The 21693-nt window shown below is 43.3% G+C and overlaps 1 protein-coding gene across 3 annotated transcripts in view; it reads right to left on the reverse strand.

The window, feature by feature from the left end:
* The window catches only part of LOC127444307 (neuroligin-4, X-linked-like), a 145049-nt gene that overhangs the window by 117854 nt on the left and 5502 nt on the right, over window positions 1-21693 (reverse strand). For all 3 annotated transcript variants that reach the window (XM_051703583.1, XM_051703584.1, XM_051703582.1), the window contains exon 2: window positions 20230-21000. In XM_051703583.1, coding sequence (XP_051559543.1) covers window positions 20230-20692 — 463 coding nt within the window. In that variant the 5' untranslated portion in view covers window positions 20693-21000. The remainder of the gene's footprint in view (window positions 1-20229; window positions 21001-21693) is intronic.

Genomic DNA, 21693 nt, shown 5'->3' on the forward strand with positions numbered 1-21693 from the left:
TAGTGCAGTTCTGAGACATTTGCTTTCTATGGTTGACCTGTTCCACAGACACTTACCCCTGTTTTTCCACACGTTTCACTTCCTATCTATAAGAGGAAGACGATCCAGTGGCCTATGCACTACACACTGCTGTGCAATCGCTCAGACATATTCCAGCATCTTATGCCATTTTGTGCTCTTAGCCAAACCTGGGAAACCAAGGTTCCATCCACATATATCTTCCACATTAACCTGATCTCCACAGCCAGACTGAAGAGGTTTACGCTTAGTAAAGTGTGCACTTTCTGAGAAAACTGCAAAAAGTAATGACTGTTTCCAAATAGGGGTGGGTAAAAATAGACATTTTCCAATGCATCGCAATCTTTAATTAAATTGACCAAATTTTGCATTATGTGTCTAAAAATATCTGTGATAAGCCACTGGCTTGAATTTTCAGATTTCACTCACCAGTGATTGAGTAGTATAGTGGTGAAGAAGTTCAGTGCGTGTTGAGAGTAAAAGTTTGGTTTGACTCTTTCCATGTAATGTGTCCAAAGACAAGAACCACGCAATGCATTTGTCAAAAACAACATTTCATTCTTATCAAACATAGCACAGATGCTGTAAAGAAACTGTGTGACTCCAATCCTTAATATGTGCTCAACCAAAAAACACTGATGCTCACTGAACTGCCGGTATTCTTAAAGAGAAAGCACCATCAGTGTAAAGTCAAATTATGCATGAAATACAAATTATGCATGTAAACAATAAACACACACACACACACCCACACATACATATATATATATATATATATATATATATATATATATATAAATGCAATATAATACATGCATATTTATTGATGGAATACATAGAATTTGTACATTTAAAAAAAAGCTGAAATGTAACCAAAATAAAGAAAAACTAATGATGTAATGATGTGTAAAATGTATATTTTCTAAAATATACCCAAATGAATTGTAATCTAATCTAATAAAATCTAAATCAGAATTGAATTGAATCAAAAGCTTGTGAATCGGAATCGAATCGAGAATTCTGTATCAATACCCAGCCCTATTTCTAAATAGGTTTTCCAAAGACTTCTACTACCCCATTGGCCCCGTTATTGCACAGAAAAACAGGTAGTTTGCTCCAAATTAAAGCCATTGGTTGAAACAGATGTTGACATGTTGGACCGCTAAAACAAACACAGCAATATCTTGAAAGCTGCAAAGTTTGTATACTTTTTAGTATGTAAGCATACAAATATCCATATAGACATCTCTGTATATTATGCTGAGACTGGATTAAGTATGTGCATATAAGAAAATACACACTTCACCTTTAATCTGTTCCTGGAGGCCTCCCAACACTGCACATTTTAGATATCTCCCTAATGAAACACACCTGATTCAACTCATTAGCCCATTGGTGGTGACTACAAGACCTGAATTGGGTGTGTCAGAAAAGGGAGATATACAAAATGTGCAGAGTTGGGTTGAGAACCACTGATCTACACTCACCAACCACTTCATTAGGTACATCTGTACACCTACTTATTCATGCGATTATTTAATCAGCCAATCGTGTGGCAGCAGTGCAATGCATAAAAGTATACAGACATGGGTCAGGAGCTTCAGTTAATATTCACATAGCCCATCAGAATGTAACTGTGATCTCAGTGATTTCGACTGTGGCATGATTTTTGGTGCTAGACGGGCTGGTTTCAGTATTTTTGTAACTGCTGATCTCCTTGGATTTTTACACACAACAGTCTCTAGATTTTACTCAGAATGGTGCCAAAAAAGCTGACAGAAAGGCTACGGTAACTCAGATAACCCCTCTGTACAATTGTAGTGAGCAGAATAGCATCTCAGAATGGACAACATGTCGAATCTTGAGGTGGATGGGACACAACAGCAGAGCACCACTTCGGGTTCCACTTCTGTCAGCTAGGAACAGAAAGCTGAGGCTGCAGTGGGCACAGGCTCACCAAAACTGGACAGTTAAACACTGGAAAAACATAGCCTGGTCTGATGAATTTTGCTGAGTTACACATATGGTAGGCCCACTGCAGCCTCAGCTTTCTGTTCTTGGCTGACAGAAGTGGAACCCGAAGAGGTCTTCTGCTGTTGTAGCCCATCCGCTTCAAGGATTGATGAGTTGTGCATTCTGAGATGCTATTCTGCTCACTACAATTGTATAGCGCAGTTATCTGAGTTACCGTAGCCACAGTTAACAGTAACTGAAGCTCCTGACCCTTATCTGCTTGATTTTATGCACTGCACTGCTGCCACATGATTGGCTGATTAGATAATTGCATGAATAAGTAGGTGTTCAGGTGTTCCTAATAAAGTGGTCAGTGAGTGTAGAGTTATAGAACTCAAGCAGTGCATGTCAACAACACTGTAACAAAAATAAAAATGTACTGCAGAACCTCCAAGCACCCTTCTGAAGGCGCCTCAAATATTATATTGTGTACTCAAGGAACTTCAATATTTTAAGTGCCTTAAAACCTTTCCTTTATGATGGGGTTACTGTGGGAACCTTTGACAGCCTTTAGAGTTCTCGTATGAACTTATATGCTCCATTTTGAAGGAAATGCCCTTTTTGAAAGAGTGCTTAGAGATTCTCAAAAGGGGGATCTGAGGAATCCCAAATGGTGTCTCAAGTATATTTTAATTTTTACAGTGTATACCTTTTAATGTATAAAAGAAACCTAGTCTACTATACAGTGGGCAGTTTCAGCTAGTAATTTAAAGATGGTTGAAGGAATTCACTTCACAAAATAAACTTTATAATTCATTATACTGCTGTTGCATGGGCTAACTCATGTCATAATAGGTTTAATGCTGCATTACATTCAACATGGAAAGTCTTCCTACTAGGCAAAAGTGCAATGGAACGCCATTTGAAGTCGGAATTCCAACTTGGAAACTTGTGCAGAAATTTTGAGATGCAAGTGTGTGACGTCACACAAACATGTCAGTATCCAGGGAGATATGCAAAGTACATGATACTTTTATTAAATAATACTGATCAATGAGTCGATGTTCCTACATTACATGATATTAAAGCTTTTTTAACAAACATTTGCAGAAACAGGTGTTCAAATCATGGTAAATTATACTCTCTTTTGATAATCGTACACCTGTAGAACAAATGCTAACGCTGCAGAATTGTTTTTCATTTGGGCTGCTAGGAGACGTCTCTGGTGACAGTCAAACACCTGCTAAGCTAACGGGAGCATTGCAGTTTTGTTTAATTAAACGTCATCTTCCAAACATCTGTCAATGGAATGCCTTTATGGTCGGAGATTGGAGATATCAAGAAGAATATCCCACATACGACTTGAATGGAACGCAGCATTATATCTACTGAATAAAAATAAATAAATAAATAAATAAATAAGTCATTCAAGGTGCACTGCTAAGCACCCAATGGTGCCTCTGACTAGTGTAGCTTAAAATACATGAACTATTCCAGAAATGTTTATTCTCTACCCTAGAGACTTTTAGTATTAGCTTTAGTATTACATAAGTGATGTTATGGTTATATTGGCTTAAACAGATTAGCATAATGTGCTTACAATATTTAATTAATTAAATAAAATGAGAATAATTTCATTCACTCATTGTTCATTCAAGTCTGCAAGTACAATTTTAATTGCTAAAAGTTTGTATCTGAGATTTTGAAGCATTTTCAAACAAATGCTAAATGTAAACTAATTTCAAATTCAAATGGTGAGTCTACTCTGAAAAAAGGGGGGGGGGGGGGCAAGCAAATGGCATCTACAATACATAAAGGTGTCCATTCTTTCATATCTTTCTATCTGAGCAAGAATGCTGGAATCCAGCATTCCCTATCTGTTACTCACTCAACGTTGTGTCGATGTAGTGACACTAGAGGTCACTCTTGGGAGCCCGAGACACCTCTGGTCTTTGATAAACGGCCAATGAAAATTGGCGAGTGGTATTTGCATGCCACTCCCCCGGACATACGGGTATAAAAGGAGCTGGTATGCAACCACTCATTCAGATTTTCTCTCCGGAACCGAACGGTCATGCTCACTGAGCTGAATTCTCACGACTGTTCATTCACCTCTGCTGGATCTGACGGCGCATTTCAGGGGCTTCTCCCTCCTCTGCACTGGTGCACTGCAGAGAAGGCCCCTGGGTGCTTCGGCAGAAAAAAGAGATTATATTTTCCTGAAAGAGTATATTTCTCTAAAAGAGCGGCACACACTGAACTTCTTTTTAAAGACGCGTCTTTTTAAAGATGCCTTTCCGATTGTGTGATATTCCTGGTTGCAGTCATTACCTCTCAACTTCAGACGGTCACGATCGCTGTCTTTCGTGTCTGGGCGCAACCAGCGTTCGTAGATGGTTCATGTTCTCACTGCGAGAACATGACCATGGCAATGTTGCAGTCGCGGCAGTGGCTCCCCGCCTCGGTCCTTCTACCTACGGGTTTGAGGCCAGCGCGGCTAGCACTGGGGGCGATTTGGGGACCCCAATGGGACCGCCTCCACCGGGTATCCCCTCGCAGACCTCCCATTCCCCAGCATGCTCGTCTGCCCCGATCGGGCTTCCGGATGAGTCCGCAGGCACGTCTCACGGCGAGTTTGACCACTTGTTCTGAGCCCGCGAAGCTGATGAGCTCTTGAGCGCAGCATCGGAGAGCGGGCTTGTCCAGTCGGACGCAGAAGTCTCAGCTGGGATCCCCCCCTTCGGGGACGACTGCCCAGTCACAGGCTGATGCAGAGATGACGGACATGCTTTCCCGGGCGGCCGCGAGCGTTGGGCTAGAGTGGAACCCTCCACTCTCCCCTGAACCCTCGCAGCTCAATGATTGGTTCCTGGGCTCGTGGCGCCACTCAAAGCAACCACGCCCTGCTCCAGTGCCTTTCTTCCCGGAAGTGCACGAGGAGCTGACGAAATCATGGGAGGCACCTTTTACTGCCCGGTCCCGATTCCTCAGTTCCCCCGCCCTCACTACCCTCGATGGTGGGGCGGCCAGGGGCTATACGGGATTCCCCTGGTGGATAAGGTGCTCGCGGTGCACCTATGCCTGCAGAGTGCCGCCACCTGGCACGGACGCCCAAAGCTCCCGTCCAAGCCCTGTAGGTTCACGTCATCCCTGATGGCCAAAGCCTACAGCGCTGCTGGACAAGCCGCCTCTGCCCTGCACGCCATGGCTCTCCTGCAGGTCCACCAAGCCAAGACGCTAAAATAACTGCACGAGGGTAGTTCCGCCCAAGATCTGATGCAGGAATTGCACTCGGCAACCAACCTCGCTCTCCAAGCGACGAAGGTCACGGTGTGGTCTCTCGGGCGGACGATGTCCACATTAGTGGTCCAGGAGCGCCACCTTTGGTTCAACCTGGTCGAGATGGGTGCTGCCGACAAGACACGGTTCCTTGCTGCCCACATCTCCCAGGCTGGCCTATTCGGTGACACTGTCAAGGACTTTGCCCAGCAGTTCTCGACGGTGAAGCAGCAGACGGAGGCTATCTGGCATATCCTGCCCCAGCGCGGCTCAAGATCCTGCACCCCGTCTGCTCGTCGTCAAGGGCATCCCCCTGCAGAGGAAGCAGATGACACCCGTCTCACGGCCGGCCACCAAGAACCCACAAAGTTCGTCAAAGTGCTCCTGAGACGGGCGACCCAGGGTCGACGAAACCCACTGCATTGGAGCTGGTAGTAAGACCACTCCATCCCCTGGTGGAGGGCCAGATGGAGAATCTTTTGTTGCCTTTTCATTTGATTTCGCCACATGCCCAAGTGGCTGCGGTACCCAACAGTTCAGCAAAAGAGCGGTTTCTTCCTTCCCTGGGTCACATACCCGGTGTGCATCACGACCACCGTCCACCTTTTTTTCCTTGCAGGATTGGCGCTCCAGCGGCGGTCTCCCCGCCCCTGTGCACCCAGCTGTGGCACACATCTGCCCCCGATGTGACAGTCTCCACGGGTTGCGAGGACATGCCTCTTCCTCCCCCGTCCCAGGCTGTTCCAGGGGTGGTCACAAGGAGCCAGGTAAGTGCTTCGATGTCCCTAGACTCAGCAGGGCCACGAAATGGTGTGGCACCTCGAGCTCCGCCCCGCCGCGAGGCCCCACCTGCCGGTACGTCTGATGACATTGTCCCTTTGGTCCCCCTCGCACGGAACTTGGATGCGTGGCTTGTGCTTTCCAATCCGTCGTGATGGCTGCGCGATTCAGTTCACCAGGCGTCCACCCAGGTTCAGCAGTATCCACTTCACCTTGGTGAAGGACAAAAACGCTGCTACCTTGCGCGCGGAGATCGCCACTCTCCTACGGAAGGGTGCAATAGAACCTATTCCTCCGGCTGAGATGAAGAAGGGGTTTTACAGCCCCTACTCCATTGTACCGAAAAAAGGCTGTGGGTTGCGGCCAATCTTGGACCTGTGAGTACTGAACCGGGCTTTACACAGACTCCTGTCCAAGATGCTGACGCAAAAAAGCATTCTGGCGAGCGTCCGGCATCAAGAGTGGTTCGCGGCGGTAGACCTGAAGGACGCATACTTTCACGTCTCGATTCTACCTCGACACAGACCCTTCCTGTGGTTTGCATTCGAGGGTCAGGCATATCAGTACAAGGTCCTCCCTTTCTGCCTGTCCTTGTCCCCTCGCGTCTTCACAAAGGTTGCAGAGGCAGCTCTTGCCCCATTAAAGGAAGTGGGAATTTCACATTCTCAACTATCTCAATGATTGGCTAATCCTAGCTCACTCTTGAGACATGTTGTGTGCACACAGGGACTTGGTGCTCTCGCACCTCAGCCGATTAGGGCTTCGGGTCAACTGGGAAAAGAGCAAGCTCCTCCTGGTTCAGAGCATCTCTTTTCTCAGTTTGGAGTTGGACTCAAAACCTGAGTCTCATTGACAGCCCGCCTCATGAACGAGCACACACAGTCAGTGCTGACCTGTTTGAAGGCGTTCAAACAGAAAACAGTGGTTCCACTGAAACTCTTTCAGAGGCTTCTGGGGCATATGGCATCCTCAGCGGTGGCCACCCCGCTCTGGTTGATGCATATGAGACCGCTTCAGCACTGGCTTCAGACTCGAGTCCCGAGATAGGCATGGCACCGCGGGACACATCGCGTGGCCATCACACTGGTCTGTCGCCGTCTCTTCAGCCCTTGGACCGACCTCTCGTTTCTACGGGCAGGTGTTCCCCTTGAGCAGGTCTCCAGGTGCGTTGTGGTCACGACAGATGCCTCCAAAACGGGCTGGGGCGCTGTTTGCAACGGGCACGCAGCCGCCGGCTTATGGACGGGCCCGTGGCTGCGTTGGCATATCAACTGCCTCGAGTTGTTGGCAATTCTGCTCGCCCTGCGGAGGTTCCAGCCGTTGATCCAGGGCAAGCACGTGTCAGTTCGGACAGAGAACACGGCAACAGTAGCATATGTCAACCGCCAAGGCGGTCTGTGCTCTCGTTGTATGTCACCACTCGCCCGCCGTCTCCTCCTGTGGAGTCAACAGCACTTCAAGTCGCTACAAGCCACTCACATCCCAGGCAACCTCAACACTGCAGCGGACGTGCTGTCACGGCAGGTTACCCTCAGGGGAGAGTGGAGATTCTACCCTCAGGTGGTCCAGCTGATTTGGAGTCAATTCAGACAGGCACAGGTAGACCTGTTAGCCTCCCAAGAATCCTTCCACTGCCCGCTCTGGTACGCCCTGACCGAGGTACCTCTCGGCATAGACACGCTGGCACACAGCTGGCCTCCTGGCCTACGCAAATATGCGTTTCCCCCAGTGAGCCTCCTTGCACAGACTCTATGTAAGGTCAGGGAGGACGAGGAGCAGGTCGTCCTAGTAGCACCCTAATGGCCCACCCAGACATGGTTCTCGGACCTCACACTCCTCGCGACAGCCCCCCCCCCTCCCCCCGGCGAATTGCCCTGTGGAAGGACCTTCTTTCTCAGGGACAGGGCACCATCTGGCACCCGCGACCAGACCTCTGGAATCTCCATGTCTGTGGTAGACACGATCACTCAGGCTAGGGCCCCCTCTACGAGGCGCCTGTATGCCTTTAAGTGGCATCTGTTTGCTAAGTGGTGTTCTCCCCGACGGGAAGACCCCCAGAGATGCGCAGTCAGATTGGTGATTTCCTTCCTGCAGGAGAGGTTGGAAGAGCAGCTGTCCCCTTCCACCTTGAAGGTGTATGTTGCTGCTATAGCAGCACACCACGACACAGTGGATGGTAAGTCCTTAGGGAAGCACGACCTGATCATCAGGTTCCTGAGAGGCACCAGGAGGCTGAACCCCTCCAGACTGCACCTCGTTTCCTCACGGGACCTCTTTGTAGTTCTTCAGGGTCTACAGAGAGCCCCCTTTGAGCCTTTGCAGTCAGCTGACCTTAAGGCACTCTCCTTGAAGACTGCCCTCCTGACTGCGCTCACTTCCATCAAGAGGGTAGGAGACCTGCAATCGTTCTCTGTCAGTGAAACGCGCCTGGAGTTCGGTCTGGGCTACTCTCACATGATCTTGAGACCCCGACCGGGCTATGTGCCCAAGGTTCCCACGACCCCTTTTAGGGACCAGGTGGTGAACCTGCGAGTGCTGCTCCAGGAGGAGGCAGACCCAGCCCTGTCGTTGCTGTGTCCGGTGTGCGCTTTATGCATCTATTTGGATCGCACGCAGAGCTTTAGGATCTCTGAGCAGCTCTTTGTCTGCTTTGGTGCACAGCGGAAAGGAAGCGCTGTCTCCAAGCAGAGGATCGCCCACTGGCTCATTGACGCCACAGCTATGGCATATCACGCTCAGGACGTGCTGCCCCTGGTAGGGCTACGAGCCCATTCTACCAGGGCCCTGGCCAGGGGTGCCTCACTAACAGACATTTGCAGAGCAGCGGGCTGGGCAACACCCAACACCTTTGCGAGGTTCTACAACCTCCGGGTGGAACCGATTTCGTCCCAGGTAGTGGCACGCAATACAAGCGGATAAGCCCAGAATAGCCGGCCAGGTGTATCGCTTGCACATAGCACCTTTCACCTCCTCTGAGCTGAAGATGTGTGCCATTAATTCCCAGTAGTTTTCACAAACTATGTTCCCTGGTTGACTTCCTCTGAGCCCTGTGGCAGTCAAGTTTTCAGAGAGACTCACTGCTGGCCCAGTACACGTGCTAACTAAGAGCACTGTTCTGAGGTAGGTGCTCCACATGTGGCGGTTCCCTGTAAGGTCACCCCATGCGATGTATATCTTTCACTAATTCGTTTCCCTGTTGGCAAACTGTGTCTTCCTTGGGCAGAGCCCCCTCTGCCACAGTCTCCATGTTTGTAGTAACTCCTCCCCCGTTGGGTAGGATCTTCCATGAGACTTCTCCACAGGGTTGGCAAGACCATGTGACGTATCTTCCACTTAGATATCCCCCCTTCTCTTTGGGCGAGGTGTGGTCTCCGTGGTGTCCTCCCCTTGGGAGGGACACCCCCCAACTAGACCTGGCAGCCTAGTTGGATAATCCCCCTTGTTTTTTAGGGAGTGGAAAAAAAGAAGAGGAAAAGAGGCCACGACTAGGTTAGCCTATCTCTATCTTTTGGGTAGTCGACTTGTCCCCAAAGGGCTGTTCAACACTCATAACTATGTTGGGGGAGGTTACATGTCGGCCTGGTGTGCTGGCTACGAGGTGCACAGTTGTCTGCCCATCACACACCGCCAGTTTATGTAACACAGTTCAGCCAGTTGCTGCGTTTTGTATAGGGACCCCTAGTGTCACTACATTGACACAACGTCGAGTGAGTGACAGATAGGGAACGTCCTGGTTACTTGCATAACCTCTGTTCCCTGATGGAGGGAAAGAGACGTTGTGTCCCTCCTGCCACAACTCTGAACTACCCGCTGAAATGGTCGGACCTTGTCTCTGCTCCTCAGCATAAAACCTGAATGAGTGGTTGCATACCAGCTCCTTTTATACCCGTATGTCCGGGGGAGTGGCATGCAAATACCACTAGCCAATTTTCATTGGCCTTTTATCAAAGACCAGAGGTGTCTTGGGCTCCCAAGAGTGACCCTAGTGTCACTACATCGACACAACGTCTCATTCCCTCCATCAGGGAATGGAGATTATGCAAGTAACCAGGACATTCTGTCTAAAACTAAAAACACATTAAAGAAAACTGAAAACCCAGGAGAAAACTCAAGAAGTCTTTGATAGAGTTAAGGTGACCAGATGTCCCAGTTTACCCAGGATAATCCTAGTTTCACTAGATGTGTACCTGTGTCCCGGCAATTGAATGTCCCGGTTTCAGCTGTTAGACTCAATGACTCAGATGACATATCCTTAACATCCTACTAGCTATTATTTGTGGTATTGTTTGTGATTCTCAAAGGATTACACTGCAGAAAAGCTTTTTCTATCAGGAAGACTCGTAGAGTAAGTTTAAGATGACTATTTGATGATTATGAAACAGGAATGTAATGTCTCTCTTTGGCGTAAGCCCCGTCTGGCAGTCTGAAGAATTTATACTCGGAACCATCAGATCCTTCCAGACATAGGAGGCAAAGGTGGGGAGCCTACTCCCGTGCAGGACAGAACTCAACTGGTGGCGGTGGGGTAGTGGAGTATGAAGGTATTTTTGGAGCAAATCAACTGAGCGCCTGTGACAGTGGAATTTGTAGTTGTAGAGATTAGCCACACATGTGTACCAGTAAATTTGAAGACACAGAGAAAATTGTTTTAAGAGTTGCAAACTTGTAGATTTTTTTCTCTCTCCCACAAACACAACATAACAGTTACACCTTCTCAAATTCTTCATTGCAGGTGCACAAATCCTATTCTACGAATGACAAATTAAGAAACTCATACGCTCACATTTTTGCTACAGTTGCTGCAGTGAATATGGTGCAAAACACATTCACACACCCGCATCAAAAAACATGAAGTCACGGACAAATTTTGCTCATCCGCAAATCAGTATGTGAATTCATCCAATGAGAGTTACTTGTAGAATATTTTCTCACAAATATTTTTTTTTTTCTTGGATATTTTTTCTAGCACAAACATAAGTACATAACAACAACTGCTTGAATCTGCTGCTACGAGTCTCAAATACTGTTTTTCGCTTGCAAATGACAAGTTTTGCACGCTCTCCCTTTTGCACCACATATCTGTAAAATATGGAGCAAAAGTGATTTGTGCATCTGTAGAGGCAGCGGCAGCCACTGTTCAGAGATCAGTGAATTTTGGCCAATCAGAAGAGCTAGTTATACCAATAAATGTATGTTTTTTCTTTCTTTTTCTGAAATCACTCACCGTTATACATTTGTTTATAGTTTAAATATGCGCGCTGGTCAGCTACTTTGGTAATCAGTGTTTCTTAGTTAGGTTAGCCTTTCTTATTTCACAAAAGGTAAGCTAACGCTAGACTAGCTGCACTGTTAAGTTTGCTATTCAGTCATCTCATATTAAATTATACCCTCATATTAAATGATTTATTCCTTATATTCTCTACTGCTTTACCTTCTAGAAAAATGACAGAACAGGGTGGGTCTTTGCAGGTGAGTATCATGTCATAAATATGCACCTAATGTAAGATTACCCTTATGAGAATGTACCATGGTCAGAAAACCATGGGTACCATGTTTTTTTTTTTTTTTTTTTTTTGGTGGATAGTAATTTTTATAGGAATACCATAGTAAAGTAAAGGGATGTCAGAGTCTGCACTACAGTAGGCAATTTGCCCAGTAATTATTACTCCCATACGGAAGCAGCCCGAAATTGGAAGCTATAAATAACATTATCTTGATCCCATAGGTATCCAGGAATTGAGCGAAACTAACCAAGTAAACTAAGGGGGCTGGAAGCACCTGTTTCCAAGTGATTAAGCCTTTGTTGCAGGTCAGCAGACGTGATTTAGTGGGACACTGCAGGGCACATGGGAGTGAGATAACTTACTATTCTTAGACTATGTAAATATTGATTTTATATTATATGGAACTATTTGCAGTGACGTTGGATGAAAAACATGCTTTATATCGTCTATAGGCATTATAAAATGTTAATTAACCCGCTCTGTGACTCACTGCAGCTTCCAATTTTGGGACTGCTTCCCTATGGGAGTAATAATTACTGGGGCCGCTAGAGGCCGCTGCCTCTACAGATGCACAAATCACTTTTGCTCCATATTTTACATAGATATGTGGTGCAAAAGGGAGAGCGTGCAAAACTTGTCATTTGCAAGTGAAAAACAGTGTTCGAGACTCATAGCAGCAGATTCAAGCAGTTGTAGTTATGTACTTATGTTTGTGCTAGAAAAATGTCCAAGAAAAAAAAAATATTTGTGTGAAAATATTCTACAAGTGTGCAACTCTCATTGGATGAATTCACATACTGATTTGCGGATGAGCAAAATTTGTCCGTGACTTCACGTTTTTTGATGCGGGTGTGTGAATGTGTTTTGCACCATATTCACTGCAGCAACTGTAGCAAAAATGTGAGCGTATGAGTTTCTTAATTTGTCATTCGTAGAATAGGATTTGTACACCTGCAATGAAGAATTTGAGAAGGTATAACTGTTGTGTTGTGTTTGTGGGATAGAAAAAAAAAAATCTACAAGTTTGCAACTCTTAAAACATTTTTCTCTGTGACTTCAAATTTACTGGTACACATGTGTGGCTAATCTCTACAACTACAAATTCCACTGTCACAGGCGCTCAATTGATTTGCTCCAAAAATACCTTCATAGTGGAGGTTGCTGTGTTGGCACACTGAAACAGCAATGTGATAGATTGTAAGCAGACTTATAAAGCAATGGCTGACGTATGATTGGCTAGGAGTTAACTAGCTAATGGTGCGATGATGTACAGTTGCGTGTCTTCCCGCTAGAACTATGCTGCGCTTACATTTCTTTGACAGTTGATTTGTTGATACTTTCATTCTAGAAAGTCTTTCAGCAAATCAGCCTGCTCCCTGTTGTTGAATGCACTAATAAATACTTTTATAACATACAGTAGTAAAGCACTTGAATGTGAAATTATATTTTATGGTCTTAGGTTTCAATGTTATGATTTATTTATGTTTATAATTATTTGATGAAATGTGTTGTTTAAGGACTAGTTCACACAGCTTTATTTTTTTTTTTTTTACACATAATTAAAAAGTTAATAATGACTCCAGGCTGTAAAGCTTCAAATAGGACAAAAAAACAAAACAAAACATAAAACCATGTAAAAGTGATCAATATGACTCGTGCACTATATTCCAAGTCTTGTGTAGTCAAACGATCACATAGTGTGATGAACAGACCAAAATGTGATATTATATTTGATTTTGGAACTATAACAGGAACGAGTGGGTTAATAATGATAACTTAAAATTGAACAACATAAGAGTTTTGTTGGTTAAAATGAACAAAAGTCCATTATTGAGCAGGTACGTAAAAAAATAAAAATAAATAAAAAGTGTTAAAAACCCTGTCCGTAACCCAATTCACTATGGTAAGCTGACAATAATTATTTTTATTTTTAACTGAAGGGTCAGATTTGGCGTGAATTCACAGACCTACGACATTCACCTTTGCAAGTTTATGTCAAATCCATAAGCACAGAGAAGAATATATACTCATCACCAAGGCCATAACCATGTCTTGAACATTGGGGGGGCAGACCAAACCATTTTGGGGGTGGGGGATCGTGAGTGTTGAGGTTACAAATAATGGTCCTCTTTGGTCCTTTAAAATAGTTAAGGCGCTGAATGCAATAATTTTCTGAAAAAAAGGCTTTAAATGCGCAAAAGTCCCTAAATTTAATAATTTTTGGTTTTAAAAGATACTTTTTTTTTTTTTAAGTTCACGCAGTACAAGACAAACGCTGTATCTGCATAGTAATTTGCCTGTTTCAATAATCTTTTCGTTCTTTTTGTGTGATCTCGAAGAAAACATTAATAGAATTTGAACTTCTTTTCATCACCGATGTATCTGAAAAATGTCAGCTGGTTAGCAAAAAGAAAGTACACAATTATTTACTACCCTCAAGTTGAACGTCCCCTCGTTGTGTTTTTCCCAAAGTAAAATTTTAACAAAATCTTTTGTTAAATCTTTTCCATACAAAAACACTTCACAGACCTGACAAGGCCATACTATTACTTACTATTATTACATACTATCTATTTTAAAAGAAGACCCTTAGGAGATGCTGTTCAAAATTCAGAATGAATTAAAGGCCAAAATAAATTATTTAGAAAATCTTAAATTGATTTTAAATTATTACCTAATAATTTTTGCATTAAAAATACGTGACACTGTCCTAAAAAAAACAACAACAACAAAAAAAAAAAAAAACACAATAGAAGTCACAAGTCTTACCATGTTCTAGTTCTAATCTGAGGGTGATAATGTTCTACTTTGTGTTTTATATATAATTTTCTTAGACAATGTCAAGAGAATTTCCTAAAAAGCTACTTCAAAAGCCTGCCAGATTACCACATTCATTCAATTCCTTTACAATATACACACATTCGCTCTTTGTCTTGAGCCTGATATGCTGAAAACTACTCCATTAATGTTTTCACAATCACAATTGTGAATGACAAACAAATCACATTCAAAACGGCGAATTTTTAATAATTCAACCTCAAGAATATGAGGAACAAAGTTACACTAGCTCTGAATACCTTTTTGGCTGAGCTTCAAAGGACATCTCACTACCCAACAGTCGATACTGTTCCCATTGCTCTAATAAATGTTTTACACAGAACACCAAGAGAAATGGCCAATTGTTCAAGCCGGTGATTGACAGCAACAAATTAAAAGTCAAATGAGAGATTTTCATATAGTATGTGACTGTAAAAGATCAAAGATTCACCTTATGTAAAGCATGTTGCCAAACCTGATTATATTGATGCTTTTAAAGCTAAACAATTAATTGTAATACACTCAGTGGCCACTTTTTAAGGTACAACTGGGTAGGACACCTCTTTGCCCCACAAACAGCCTGAATTATTTATGGCATAGATTTTACAAGATGCTAGGAGCATTCTTTTTAGATTCTGGTCCATGTAGACATGATAGCAACACAAAGTAACATCAGATTTGTCGGCTGCACATTCATGCAGCAAATCTGCTGTTCCCAAAAGACCACTGGAATACACCAAACTTCATGTCATGTTCATGGAACCTGTTTGAGATGACGAGCTTTGTGACATGCCTCATTACCCTGCTGGAAGTAGCTATCATAGGACGAGTAGACTATGGTCATAAAGAGATGCACATGGTCAGAAATAATACTCAGGTTGGCTGTCGCATTTAAACAATGCTCAGTTGGTATTAATGGGCCTGATGTGTGCCAAGAAAATATTCCCTACACCATTTACACACCCTACACACAAACCTGAACCATGAAAACAAGGCAGGATGAATCAATGGATTAATGTTATTTACACCAAATTCTAACACTACCAGCTGCATGTCTCTGCAGAAATTGAGATTTATCAGACAAGGTGACGTTTTTCCATTGCGGCCCAGTTTTGGTGAGTGTGTGCCAACTGTAGCCTCAGCTTACAGTTCTTATCTGATAGAAGTGAACTTAAAGTGTTCCTTTGTTGCTGTAGCTCAAACACTCAAAGGTTTGACATGTGGTGCATTCTGAGATGCTTTTCTGAGATGCATGGTTATTTTAGTTACTGTCCCTTTCCTGTCAGCTTGAGCCAGTCTGGCCATTCTCCTCTGACCCTTCTCATTAACAAGGCATTTCACCCACAGAACTGCAGCTCACTGGATTTTTTTTTCCACCATTCTCTGTATACTCAAAAGACATTTGTGCATAGGGTGGCCAACTTTCTCCCGGCCAAATAGGGACATTGTTTTTTGTTTTGTTTTTCACCAGGGCTCCGTCGTGAGACACTGGTTAAAGAGGTCCACCGGGGGCCTGGGTAGCTCAGTGGTAAAATACGCTGGCTACCACCCCTGGAATTCGCTAGTTCGCTAGTTCAAATCCCAGGGCGTGCTGAGTGACTCCAGCCAGGTCTCCTAAGCAACCAAATTGGTCTGGTTGCTAGGGAGGGTAAAGTCACATGGGGTAACCTCCTCGTGGTCAATATAATATGATTCGTTCTCAGTGGGGCACATGGTGAGTTGGGTGTGGTTGCTGCGGTGGATGGCATGAAGCCTCCACACGCACTATGTCTCCATGGCAACATGCTCAACAAGCCACGTGATGAGATGCACAGGCTGACAGCCTCAGACGTGGAGGCAACTGGGATTCGTCCTCCGCCACCCAGACTGAGGCGAATCACTATGCGACCACGAGGACTTAAAAAGCACATTGGGAATTGGGCATTCCAAATTGGGAGAAAAAGGAAAAAAAAAAAAAAAAAAAAAGAGGTCCACCTAGAGCTTGTTTACATAGGAAAACAATTGAAAAACTGCATGGATGGATGCAAAAATGAAGTGTGTTCATTACGAGTGGCCCCTGATAGGATTACAATGAAAAACAACCACAAAGAACAAAATTTCTATCTATATTCACTTTTAATAAACACTTCTTTTTGCCAAAATAACAAAGCTGCCATCAATCGAGAAAGACAATATTTTCTGTCAAGCGTTTTCTTCCCCATAATTAAGAGTAAGCCTTCTCCATTTTTAAAGCTCAACGAACTGGCTTTCCATTTAAAATTGAGCTCATCAGTTCGTAGACAGCATATGAAGAATGTGCTAAAAAATAGTATATATCACAAAAAAGAAGAAAAAAATTCTAATCTTGCCTTCCAGGGCCACAAGTCTTAGTACTATTTTAAGCAACCATGCATTATAATGGAATCCTCATTTGCATCCTCATTTTTATGGGAGAGAAATCATGAAATAGTGCATATCTTCTTGGATTACAGTGTTGTTGTTTTTACAGTAAATAGTGTTTATCATAAGGAAAATGTACGAAAATCACATTAAGCGTTTTAACTAAACCTGTACTGTATTGTCCTTTTGTGCTTAAAGTGCTGCTGTTATTCTCACCGTCATTAAATGTAGCTGAGTCTCTCTTCCAGAACAAGCACTGACATATGCAATGCAATGTTATTTGATGTCATAAATTTATGTCATGGATTTGGCCTGCGGGCCGGACTTTAAGTGTCACTAGCTGTGCTTCCACTATTGAGCCACTGAGAGCTAGGGCTATCAACTGGTCAGCCTGGGCCTATAGCTTTGGACCTCGAGCCATGAGACCAAAATCTACCTTCATTCCCACCATCAGGCCAAAAGCCCTGCAGCGTTGCCCTAAAACCGCCCTTAATACGCCGCCCTGGTACCAACGTCATACACCCCGCCAATTTCACAAACTAGAGGGAAGCTCATGCTGAGGTATCGGACTCTGGAGACTAGCTAGCCCTCGAAATTAACATGGTGGAGACTTAAGTTGCCATTTGTTTGCTTATTTTGGTCGGTGGAAAGTGAGTCTTGACTCAGCTAAATTCCACCTTTGATATTGACCCCACCTCAATCCCCAGTTGGCCTTTGTGGTGATGGGGCGTGGCCGAGTGATGTTTGCAGAGAGTGAGGCCAGGAGAGACAAAACGGTAAGGATGGACACCTGGCGCTGAATTACCCCAATCAGCCAGGAGAGGGATAAAGAGGAGCTGGAGACACCAGTTAAAGAGAGAGACAGAGAGAGATCCATGCAGCCGATGAACGTGTGCACTGTAAGTTGGGTCGGAAAGGCCAACAGTGTGAGGGGCACAAGGAGCTGTGTGTGTGTGGTGGCGAGTGTGTGCTGAAAAGCAGTTTTATGTTGTGTCCAAGTGAAAATGTGTCTAATTAAAGTCTTCCGTTAACTGTTCACCTGGCTCCCGCTTCATCCTTTGTAGGGAAGGCAGAGATCTGCCACAGCCATCTCTGGCCCAAGGGTAATCGGCAGGCCAATGGTGCTTGGCCGTTGGCCCCGATGATGTGACAGTGGGAACACAACTGGCCCTGGCATGCACTAGCGTGCCCTCATTTTGCTGACAGTGGAAATGTGGCTGAGCATCCCAATGGCATTGAAAACTCATAGTCATAAAATTTTTGCATCAAGCACCTCCATTACAAGTGTCTGCAGTCACCGGTTTAATTTACTAGTAAAAAAAACATGTACAGTACACATCTAGGTCAACCAGTGTTTGCACTACCCCCAAAAAACAGAGCATTTATTGACTTCAATGAGGCAAAAGTGGCAAACCAGTTCAGTTGCAAGTGACTAAATGATAAAAAATTAAACAGCTTTGCAGGCTTTTTATATTAAGTTCAGCAAGTGGATTGGACCATACAAAAGCTGGGCTGGAGCATACACATAAGAAATGGAATGGACAGGTATTATTATTATTATTATTTTATTATTTAATTTTTTTTGAAGCCCAATTTAACGCCTGTAAATCTCATTTACCTTTAAAACAAGACTGGATTTCAGATGCTAGATTAAAGAAGACCATCCACTGAGACAGACAATGAGGATACCAAGCACTGATTTGTCATTACTTCCTTTTTTCCATCTCTTTCTTTGTCTCTAAATGGGTTTTTTGAATAGTCCAATGGAAATAAAAGTGGTGAGTGGAGGGAATCAAAGAGTGTAGGGAAGCATGCATTGTCTCTTTACCCAGACCTTCCTTTAGGCTGAGGCATTCATTATGACCAATTCACAGCAAAACAGGATGCAACCTCCACAGCCTTCCCTTGTAACTGCACCGAGAGATAAAACTGACTCCCTCACTGCAGTCTCTTTTGTGCGCTTATCTAACAAAAGATGCGGGCCACTAAAACATAAAGAGAATTTATCCATCTCAAACCTGTTTTTTTCCAAGTCAACTAAAGATCAGTTAGGGTTGATCCCGGTTTTCAATTCTAGCCTTGAAGATCATGCTTTTGCTTTTGATTTGGTTTTTGCACTAAAGGGCTTTTTATATCTGTCATCCTGTTTCAAGAGAGAGAGACAACTGCAGAGTAAGTCTCTTTTTGAGTAAAAAATGGCAGGATGTTCCCATATTACACAGGATTTTCAAAAGGGCAATTTGGAGAGCCAAGGTATGATGGGCAGTTAGAATTTGAAAGCTAACGGGATGACTGTCTTCAGTACGGCACAAAAGAGGACTGAATTTCAATAACACAGGAGGGACTTTAAGCAAAACTGTAAGCTGGCAAAATATTCTGGCACAATCTGTTTAATTTAAAAAATATATTTATTGCACATTGGAGCAGGACATGAAACACCGCCATTTAGACTGCATTTTAACTTGGATTTTACGTCAGCGTCTGTGGTGACTTGTGGCTCAAACTCAGCAATTGACTCAGGATGATTCAAAATTATTAGTGAGCTATTTTAATGTTTAGTTCAACAACATTTATTATTAGTTATATTACTATATGAAGATGCAGTGCATTGTGTACTTTGCAGCAAAATGTGTAGATTCTCTATTTTTCTAGTATTTCTTAGCAAATAGCAGAATAATCAAGACTCTTGCAAAATTGCATGCTATGACAAGGTAATGTCATAATTATGAGACAACAATAGTTTGAAGGGAGTTCTGCCAGAATTAGATATGTTATTGCATGCATCCCTATTTTCAGTTGTGATTTAATCCCTTTTCTCTCTTCTTTAATCTGTCAATCTAGAGGCCAAGTTAAATTTAGCACACTGTCATACAGTTTGAGACTACAGTACAGGACAATCTCAAACCACTGATTACCACATATAGCTTATCTGAGAATTATTACAGGGTTACTACTTTGATTATTATTTACTTAGTGAAAAGAACATTCTGAAATGCCGCTGATTGAAGCTTTACATTTAAATTACTTTGAGTTAAAACAAGTATGAGGAAATAGCCAAAACATCCAAAGTCAAAATCATTCAAAAGTAAAAATTATACACTTACACCCTAGATGAGCTTTAAATCAATATATTGAAATGGCAAAAGATTTACTTTCCCTGTACCATTTTTGAGATGGTAGCCTTGAGATTTATCCATTAACTAATTGTGAAAAAAACTCGAACCTATTTTCAGAGTGTCAACAATATCTTGCTTGCAACAATATGGCTAAAAGCCCTTTGGGAATTCAAAATGTACTGAACTCAGAAAGCCTTCATAGTTCTATATCAAATTCTGATCCTTAGGGATGTTGATGCTAACTAAGCAGGTTTTGCTGAAGCAAACCAATATGATCTATCTGATGATATAACAACAAACAAACTATGATAATAAAAGTTGCCGAGCAGAAAACATTAAAGACATACATAACATTATATTTTCTGAGTAAAGAAATAACATACCATCCTCGGTGGGTACATAAATGTTTAGGAACAGGCAGTCTTCACTTTGATCTTGTACGTAGGTAACCACGGTATCCAAGTTGGCCGTGAACCATACGGGTAACATATCATTGAGTAAAAACCGGTCTTCCAGAAACTGAGGACAAACCGGAGCAAATTGTGTGGCATTTCGAATCCCTGGCCATGACATGGGGGGCTCAGGGGGCTGAAACCTTCTCTCCCTTGTGGGTGGAAGGGCATAGGGAATCCCCAGATACTGTTCCACAGGCCCAAGTATCTCATTGGGAAGAGCTGTTTTCAAGCCTCTCAGTTTGCCATAGTTTGTTGTGACAATAGGGTGCTGCTGTGCCTGTGCTATGGCTAGCCAAGCAGCTGCAAGCACAATCCATGTAAAAAAGCGAAGGGTGGCCAGTGGATGCACCATGATTAGAGGTATCCACGGGGTTCTTCCAAGCCGTAACATGGTCCAGCTGCAGTTGGCAGAGTTGGTTGAATTCACAGTCCTCCACTCCTCCCTTCTCCCACTTCCAAGGTAAAGCCTGCCCTCAGGCTGTAATTAAACAATGATGGACAGCACACCCACCAGCCAGATCAACGATCATGGCATTCCCCAATGCCATGAGGGCATTTATAATCTCACTTTATTTTTTTATTTTTTTTGCTGTTCTTTAAATAATATCCTTTAGACAAGAAACAAAATGTAGTTGTTTCTCCTAAACTGTCTTCGGATGTAACTACTCCCTCCTTTCCATTTCTCCCTTATTGGTTTGCCTGCAGGAAAGAAATAACAACCTGTTTAAATTCACATTCATTATCACAGACACAAACATAGGAATTCTACTTCTCTTTATTAGCTTAGCATTATGCATTTGCAACACCAAGGTAACCTTGTGCTGTAAGGAGAAAACCTAAAAGAATGGGGAAACATTTTTTAAAACTTAGCATCAGTACGTATTCTAGGCTCATATAAAGGCTATTTTGAAATATGACTCTACGTTCACATTGACTGCTCTACAGTTTATAAGTGGTCTGGTAAATTGATAGGCTCAAATAACTGTGTACATAATGTTGCATTGTATACAGAAATATAGTATATCCATTCTCGAGGTTAGTTCTACTGGATAAGGATGCTCAGAATGTTTATATATCTATTTGCCTTGGAACTGTCTATCTATGACTGAAACAGCCTCTATGATTGGGCAGTTATGTTGGATTCAGAGCAATAATTGAATCCTCTCTATATAATATCTATTCTCTCTCTCTCTCTCTCTCTTCACTTTGGAGTAGAAAAGACCAATTCAAGACGTGGTCCAATAATGAATGTTATTTGTTCTATCTTTAAGACTGAACTCTGGATGTATGTTCTTCAGAGAGTATGTGTAGATTTCATCACATCACTACACAGATCTAAATTGGAACTGTCTATTGTGGTCTGTTGCTCAATTACAATTTTAGGAATTAAGC

The sequence above is a fragment of the Myxocyprinus asiaticus genome, chromosome 7 (genome assembly GCF_019703515.2).
Source record: "Myxocyprinus asiaticus isolate MX2 ecotype Aquarium Trade chromosome 7, UBuf_Myxa_2, whole genome shotgun sequence".
In the NCBI taxonomy this organism is placed as follows: Eukaryota; Metazoa; Chordata; class Actinopteri; order Cypriniformes; family Catostomidae; genus Myxocyprinus; species Myxocyprinus asiaticus.